The 8,396-nt window shown below is 41.1% G+C and overlaps 1 protein-coding gene across 4 annotated transcripts in view; it reads left to right on the forward strand.

Moving 5' to 3' along the window:
• Positions 1 to 6,943, forward strand: part of rnpc3 (RNA-binding region (RNP1, RRM) containing 3) — a 16,270-nt gene extending 9,327 nt beyond the window's left edge. For 2 of the 4 annotated variants that reach the window (XM_027160748.2, XM_047811612.1), the window contains exons 9-16: positions 551 to 676; positions 1,414 to 1,571; positions 3,796 to 3,951; positions 4,134 to 4,228; positions 4,397 to 4,455; positions 5,189 to 5,321; positions 5,576 to 5,650; positions 6,644 to 6,943. In XM_027160748.2, coding sequence (XP_027016549.1) covers positions 551 to 676; positions 1,414 to 1,571; positions 3,796 to 3,951; positions 4,134 to 4,228; positions 4,397 to 4,455; positions 5,189 to 5,321; positions 5,576 to 5,644 — 796 coding nt within the window. In that variant the 3' untranslated portion in view covers positions 5,645 to 5,650; positions 6,644 to 6,943. Of the gene's footprint in view, positions 1 to 550; positions 677 to 1,413; positions 1,572 to 3,795; positions 3,952 to 4,133; positions 4,229 to 4,396; positions 4,456 to 5,188; positions 5,322 to 5,533; positions 5,651 to 6,643 lie in introns of all 4 variants that reach the window. The other 2 variants (XR_007140197.1, XM_027160750.2) reach the window with 2 other exon arrangements.
• Positions 6,944 to 8,396: the final 1,453 nt, after the last annotated feature.

Here is an 8,396-nt window from a genome sequence, read left to right on the forward strand (position 1 = left end):
GTCTGGCAAACGGCTCTGCTGGAGAAAGCTTTTGATTTAAACATGGATATCTCTGATGTTATATATATGGAGCTACATGGTGGTGTAAAGTGGGCGGAGCTAACTGTGAGAGTCACACCAAACGCTTACCTGTTTAGTAAAAGCTAATCTAAGTCGTCATTGCTAAAATTGTAAACGATCACATTAGGACCTAATGCTAATCCAGTGACTCAAAGCTAAACTAGCAATTTAAAGCTAATCTAAAAGGTAAACAAACTCTACTCTGACAACTGGAAGCTAGAATAGCCTGTGAATGCTAACTTATCACGTAACCTGTCACTCATGCGTACTAGAATAATAAGCCACGCCCACTTAGATTAAATTCAGCTCGTGTTTCAGCAGCATTATATTACTATTTATCTCTCCTTTTTCCTTTTATAATTAATCGTATCGTACTTTACCTGTGTAGGTGTGTCTGTGTGTGTGTCTGTGTGTTTGTGTGTGTGTGTGTGTGTGTGTGTGTAAAACATTAGTGCGTGTATGAGTTCAGTGTCGTGTGCTCTCTCTGCAGGATGATCAGAATGATGGGGCTCGTTAACCAGCCATGCAAACGACCTCTGAGAACAAAGATGGCTGCCACGAGGAAGAAACCCAAACTTAAGGACCTGTTGTTTACCCCAAAACCTGAATCGCACAGGTACCACACACCTGATGGGGTAGAAATGAAGTTACTATCGCACACAGTTTCATTAGCAGAACCGTATGGGAAATCGCATTCATTAAATTCCAGGGGTTTCGTTACCACGACGTAAAGTGGGCGTGTTTCCGGAGGTCTTGGAAAAACGCCCTCTTTAAAAAAAAAAAAAACAACAACATAATACGAAGGACAAAACTGTCATACAGGTAGATTTATTTTAAAAACTACGGTTAGGGTTAGATTATCAAATAGGCCACGCCTACCCGATGATGCAATATCTGTTACGCTGTACTTGAAATCCCTGGAAATAAGTGCCTCCCATGGGAAATCCCCTCTGACCGATGCTACCAGCGCCGCGCTTCACAGTGCGGACAGCACAGGGTTCAGAGCCCCGCGTGACTCGATTTAGATCATTTACAGGTTTCGCATCAACAGGGTGAAGATTCATGACATCATATTATCTGTGTAAATAATTTTGTTTGTGTTTGTTCCTGAAATCCAATCCCAATCAGATCCGTTTCCGTTCCAGGTCGTAACCGCATAAAGCGTAGAAAAGATCTAAGTCGAGGTGAAATACTTACGCAAGGCATCTCATCGTGTAGTGCAGAGATGAAGTGCAGCGTTTAAACTCTCACCCACCAGGTGCTCGCTCCAGGGAGAAAGCATCACCTGAGAGAGCTGCGAAAGCCCTCCAAATACTTCAGCCTTAAAATAAAGGTGTAACATTTCTGCTCTAGCGCTCCAGGTCCCACTCTGAGGCCCTCCGACGTGTTCGAGCAGCCGCTCCAGCTCGGACCCAAGAAGATCGAGTTCCACATCCCGGCCGAGACGAGGGCACAGGAGGAGGAGGGGGAGGAGGATGAGGATGAGGAGGAGACTCAGGAGGAAGCAGCAGGTGATGCACAGCACACAATGTTTCACTCGTTATTGTTATTAATGTCGTTCAGATTATTTTCTGTGCTTTAGGTAGCTTTATAATCGTATTCTACTTATTTACTTATTTCTAAGGTTTCCTTGTAATTTAGTGATACATTTTTTAAATACTTTTATTTACTGTAAAACTTTTTTTTTTCTGGGAAGCGCAATGTATTTTATTTTAATATATTTAAAAATATTTTATTTTACATTTAAAATCAATTTAAATAAAAGAAATAAATTGGCTTGTTTATTTTTTTTTGTTTGTTTGTTTGTTTTTGTTTATTTATTTTATTTATCTTCTCATACTTTCTCTTTTTTGCTAATTTGTTTGTAAAATGTAAATTAGTTTGGTTATACTAATTATATATATTGATAATTATAAATGTTCCTTTTTGTTTCTTTCTTTATTTTTTTTTTCAATTTTAATCTTTGATCTACTTTTTATTTGCTGTTATTCGTCTTAATTTTTCAAATTGTGTTTTATAAAATATCCGTTTTTATTTCATTCAAATTATTTTATTTGTATCTCGGTGATAATATCCTCCACTCCGTCCTAGATATTATTTATTTAAAAGTATTATTTACGTTATTTGCTCATTTTCATAGTGATATATTTATTATTTATTTATTTAATACCAGAAATCTTTAAATGTTAGTTAAAAAATTTTAACTTTGTTGTGCTTTTTTTTTTATTATTATTATTTTAAATGTTTATTTATTTATTTAAAATATTTTATAATTTTTAGTTAAATATAATGTATTTTGTTTAGTCATTTTATTTATTAATATAATAAGTGTGTGTGTGTGTGTGTGTGTGTGTGTGTGTAAATTCACAGTATATCTCATGATTATTGGACTGTGTCGGCGTGTCAGCTGAGCTGTGAGAAAGAAAGCTGTGTGTGTTGGGTGTTTTAGATTATTTTAACCACACACACACACACACACACACACACACACAGTGTAAGGAGGATAAAGTGAGTCAGGGAGTTGTTTCCGTTCTTCTTGTTATGTGTTTTGGACAGATAAACAGCAGCGTTTGAAAAGAAGAGGATGAGACTCGGGATAATTTGGATCGGGGGAGAAAGGAAGAAAAGCTGCATGCAATTCTCTCAGGAGGAATTTATCACTGCAGACTTTAGCTTTCTGCTTCAAAACACACACACACACACACACACACACACACACACACACGGAGAGAGTAGATCTGTGTGACATGTTTCTCTGGGATTTGTACCAGGCTGCTGCTCCTCATAATTTCTCATTGTCTTTATTTTTTTTATTTTTTTTTTTGCTTGGAGCATGTGACAGCACATAACACACACACACACACACACACACACACACACACACACAGATTTAAGAGATTTAACTGGAGTGAAAGCTGCTTGTTTTACCGGCCCATCATCTTCACTCATTGTTGTCTCGGACGTGTTACAATAACTGTGTAAATATTCATCAGCTCCGTCGCCATGCTGGTGTGAATATGTACGATATGACAGCACACGCAGAGAGAACTGTGTGTGTGTGTGTGTGTGTGTGTGTGTGTGTGTGTGTGAGCTGTCTGCTCCTCTTTTATTACCTGTGTTTGTTATTATTTAATTTGTAGAGTAGAGTATTTAGTTTACTCTTACTGTCTGTCAGGGTCGACTTCAGAATTCTGATCATTTTTCAGATCTTTATAACTTTCTCTTCTGTTGTTTAACTTTATTGTTTAACTGAATTTAAATGTTCAGCTTTTTTATTTTTTTATTTTATGTAATTTTATGTCTAGTTTATTTTTGGTTTCTCATTTATCTTTCTTTTTCCTAAATTTTCTAGTATTATTGTCATTATTTTTTTAATATATAAGTTTATTTAGATTTAATTTCTATAAATTTAAAATTGTTATCGATTTTTTTTTAATAAGTTTATATATATATATATGTCAGGTCTGTTTGCTTCTGACTGAAAGAGGCGTGGCCTCTGTGTCAGTTCTATTGAAGGGGCGTGGCCTCTGTGTCAGTTCTATTGAAGGGGCGTGGCCTGCTTTTCTAAATTAGATTTTTTTTTTTTTACTGCTAATACCTGATGTCATTAGCAGTTATGAGCAGATCGTCTCTCTGTTGAGTCATAATTACACCTTCTTTCTCTCTCTCTCTCTCTCTCTCTCACTCTCTCACTCACTCACTCACACACACACACACACACACACACACACACAGACTTGGTGGAGCAGGAAGCAGCAGGGTCAGGATTTGGGAAGCTGTATCCCAGTATACAGAGCTGCAGAGAGGAGGAGAGTGGAGAGAAAGAGGATGAAATCCCCTCAGAGTTCATCACCAGGAGAGAGCTAGAGAAAGGCAGACTCTCCAGAGATGGTATAACACACACACACACACACACACACACTTTGTGTAGTATTAGTAATCATTATGAGGAGTCGTTATCAGTGTCCATGCTCATAATCTATAAATTTATAATTTCATGTAAACAAACAGTTGTAGCAGGTAAAATCTCTATACCTACTAATGGAGCTCGTGTGTGTGTGTGTGTATGTCAGAGATGAAGAGGATGTCCGTGTTTAAGAACTATGAACCAGGAGAACCGACGTGTAGGCTTTATGTGAAGAACATCGCCAAACAAGTGGAAGAAAAAGTGAGTAGAGTTTAGGAATAAAACTGTGAGATCTTCAGGACAGAACTTTATGGTTTCTGGAATTTCTTTGTGCTCACTTTACTTTCGGACGTCCGAGGTGTGTTTGGGTCGAGTACTGAACATGGGGGTGAGTCACACAGCAATGGTGTGTTTTTCTTTCTTCTCCAGGAGCTGAAATATATCTACAGCAGGTACATCGACACATCATCAGAGGATGAGAGAAACAGGTGAGCTCCGTTATTACGCTCCACTGCAGCTCTAATGTTACAGACCAGGACTCTTTATAAAATGTATAAAGGTCCTGCTACACAACGGACAGTTTGTGTAAGCCCCTTCGCGCCAACGGACAGTTTGTGTAAGCCCCCTCGCGCCAACGGACAGTTTGTGTAAGCCCCCTCGCGCCAACAGACAGTTTGTGTAAGCTCTTTCGCGCCAACAGACAGTTTGTGGAAGCCCCCTCGTGCCAACAGACAGTTTGTGGAAGCCCCCTCGCGCCAACAGACAGTTTGTGGAAGCCCCCTCGCGCCAACAGACAGTTTGTGTAAGCCCCGTCGCGCCAACAGTCAGTTTGTGTAAGCCCCCTCGCGCCAACAGACAGTTTGTGTAAGCCCCCTCGCGCCAACAGACAGTTTGTGGAAGCCCCCTCGCGCCAACAGACAGTTTGTGGAAGCCCCCTCGCGCCAACAGACAGTTTGTGGAAGCCCCCTCGCGCCAACAGACAGTTTGTGGAAGCCCCCTCACGCCCAGTGACATCTCGACTGACCCTTCCCATAGTGTTCATCAACTTATTTGCTTTTTAAACATGTTCAGGCTTGTTTAGTTTTTTGTTCTTTTTGAGATTTTGATTTTAGACAAATTTAAGATTTAAACAGAAAAACATCTTACTTTTTAATAAATACGGCTCTGGAAAGCCAGGTGTTGATGTATGAATGCTGTGTGTGTGTGTGTGTGTGTGTGTAGGTTTGATATCGTTTTAATGAAGGAGGGAAGAATGAAAGGTCAAGCCTTCATTGGGCTTCCCAGTGAGAAAAGTGCAGAGAAGGCCTTGAGGGACACGAACGGATATGTCCTACACGACAAGCCCCTAGTGGTTGTATCCTTCTCTCGCTTGCATCACGTCATGTCGCTCACTTCCACTTCGCCATACGATGGAAATGTCAGTCGATCAGTAGCGTGTGATTTCTCTGAAGCCTGGTGTCGTTTGTGTGTTTTAAAGGAACGAGCACAGGGTTTGAATGTCAATTTCCTCTTCATACGGAGTGAATTTTAATCAGTGTGGTTTCACTCTTTAACCGAAGGCACAAGTTCACAAGCTCTGTGTTTTAGACTTAACTCAAAACTCTCCAGCAATTCGCTCGATCGGCGAAACCTAGACAGGACGCGACGGATTCCAAGACTGGAACCAAAAAACACTGAGAGGGGGTAAGTAATACGAGTAATAAGGTATATGGAGTAATAAAGGAATGGTGTAGAGAGATGAATGGATGTGGCCAGTTGGTGTCGAGTAGACAGTTGGACAGAGATGAGAGTTTAAATATACAGAGAGTTGAAGGGTCAAGAAGGCTAAGGGATGGGGGTAAATTCACACCTAGACAAAAGTGGGCGTGGCCAAGTAGGCAGCTAGAGACAGCTGAAGGGTGAGGCGAGTTTGACGACTGTACAGCTGAAAGTGGGTGGGGTCATGTAGAGAGAGCTGGAAGTGGGTGAGACGAAGTAGAGAGAGAGATGAACGTGGGTGTGGCCAATTAGAGAGAGAGATGAAAATTGGTGTGGTCATGTAGAGAGAGAGAGAGAGAGAGATGAAAGTGGGTGTGATGAAGTAAAAAGAGAGAAATCAAAGTGGGTGGTGCCAATTAGAGAGAAAGATGAAAGTGCGTGGGGTCATGTAGAGAGAGCTGGAAGTGGGTGAGACGAAGTAAAAGAGAGAGATGTAAGTGGGTGGGGATAAGCTGAAAATGGGTGTGGTCATGTAGAGAGCTGAAAATGGGTGGGGTCATGTAGAGAGCTGAAAATGGGTGGGGTCATGTAGAGAGCTGAAAATGGGTGGGGTCATGTAGAGAGCTGAAAGTGGTTGTGATGAAGTAAAAAAAGAGAAATGAAAGTGGGTGGGGCCAATTAGAGAGAGAGCTGAAAGTGGGTGTGGTCATGTAGAGAGAGAGAGAGATAAAAGTGGGTGGGGCCAAATAGAGACAATATGGGTGGGGCCGAATAAAGAGAGCTTAAAAGTGGGTGGGGCCAGTTAGAGAGAGGGACGTGGATGGCCAACTTGACTAGAAACTTCTCAAATTTCTAGAAACTTTTCCTTCACATGAAACCCAGAAATTGTAGAATTGAACTAGAAATGAGTTGAAATGAATGTGCAGGTTTTCCGGTTTTATAAACCGAGAGTTAAATCCGTGTCTGTCCTTGTTGAAGATGTTGAAGTGACGTCAGTCTCGACTCCGCAGCAGTGTGTATCCTTAACCCTGCATATCCTTTCAGACCGATTCTACACTTTATCATTACGTCATAAAATCATTTAGCCATGGTTGTTTATGTACCTTGTTGTTTTTAGCTCCTCGTTCTCTCACTTGTAATTTCAGCTCCCAGGTGAAGAAGCTCCTCCTCAGTATCTTCATGAGAAGTTCCTCGGTTCCTCCCTTTCTCTCAGTCCAAGCTGCACTCATTATTACCGTGTCTTTAATGTAACGTGATGAAATAAAGTATTTCACATCAGTGCTGTTGATTCCGTCGTGTGTTTAATTTTGTCACACACACACACACACACACACACACACACACACACACACACACACACACACACACACACACAGAGGAACATCTGCTTTTACCAAGTATTCATACTTTTTCTTCTATGAACAGTAACTAACAGATTCTAATGTGTCTGTCTGTATGTTTCTGTCTAATCTTTTTTTGGCCTGTGTATCTAAAAACTGCCGGTCTGTCTGATCTACTTACCTGTCTGTTTTTTTTTTTTCTTGCTGTCTGATCTACCCATTTTTATGTCTAATCTGCCTGCCTGACTTACCTGTCTTTATATTTCTAACTGTCAAATTTCCCCATTTTGTAAATCTAATCTTTGTCCGTCTGCCTGTCTTTTCTTTCTAATCTACCCATCTGTAGGACACTTGTATTTGTCTAATTTTCCCTTTTGCGTATCTAATCTACCTGTATGTATTTCCTATCTAATTTGCTCAATCTGTCTTCTAATCTTCCTGCCGGTTTGACTAATCTGCCAGTCAGTGCAACACAATCTGCCGTTCATCTCGATCTACCTACCTGTCCAGGCTGCTTCTTTACGTGTATGATGCTTGCCTTATACTCTCTCTGTCTGTCTCTCTGTCTGTCTTTCTGTCCAAGTCTACCTTTCTGTGTGGTTGTTCATTTTACATTTCTGTCTCTAAGTGGCTGTCAGTCCATCTGATCCACCTTTCAGTCTACATGTCAGATTTAACCCAATCTTCCTGTCATCCCGTCATATCTACCTGTCTGTCTGTCTGTCTGTCTGTCCACCAGTCTCATTGGAGGTGTTGAGCTAAATATTTATTTTGGATCTGCATGTAAGGAGTCAGATTGTGTGAGGGGTGTGATGCTGATGTTTCCCACTCTCCATCTGTGTGTGTGTGTGTGTGTGATCGTGGACTGATGGAGATGAGTTTTTAATGGAGACTAAATTTAGAAAGTCAGCTATTCGGCCGCCATTTCAGCTTTCAGCAACTCTGCAACAGATGGTGGTGTCAGTACAAGAACAGTCCTGAGAACACGAACACACACACACACACACACAGGGAGCAGTAATACACTACAGAGTAGCTGGATGTAAGACGACCCTGCAGCACCTCTGTGGGAGGCCGTGGCTCGCCGGTGCTCGGTTCTTGGACCTCTTGCTCTCCTGGTCTCCGTCTGACGTCACCGTTTTTAGAGCAATAAAAACATTCTGCACTCGTAACGTGTTTGTGAGTTATAAACATAAACACTGCCATCTTTCATAAAGTCAATACACGAGAGCTCATCATCACAGAGGCTTAAGGAAGATGGCTTCCGTGCCAAGCCGCAGTTCAACCGATCCGTGTATGACGTCCGCGGAGCTACGATGCTAATTCAGCTAACAATCAATGGAAGTCAAACGTCATGCACTTCAAACCATCTGCAGACAATTTTTTAAACT

This window comes from Tachysurus fulvidraco, chromosome 3, assembly GCF_022655615.1.
Source record: "Tachysurus fulvidraco isolate hzauxx_2018 chromosome 3, HZAU_PFXX_2.0, whole genome shotgun sequence".
NCBI lineage: Eukaryota > Metazoa > Chordata > Actinopteri > Siluriformes > Bagridae > Tachysurus > Tachysurus fulvidraco.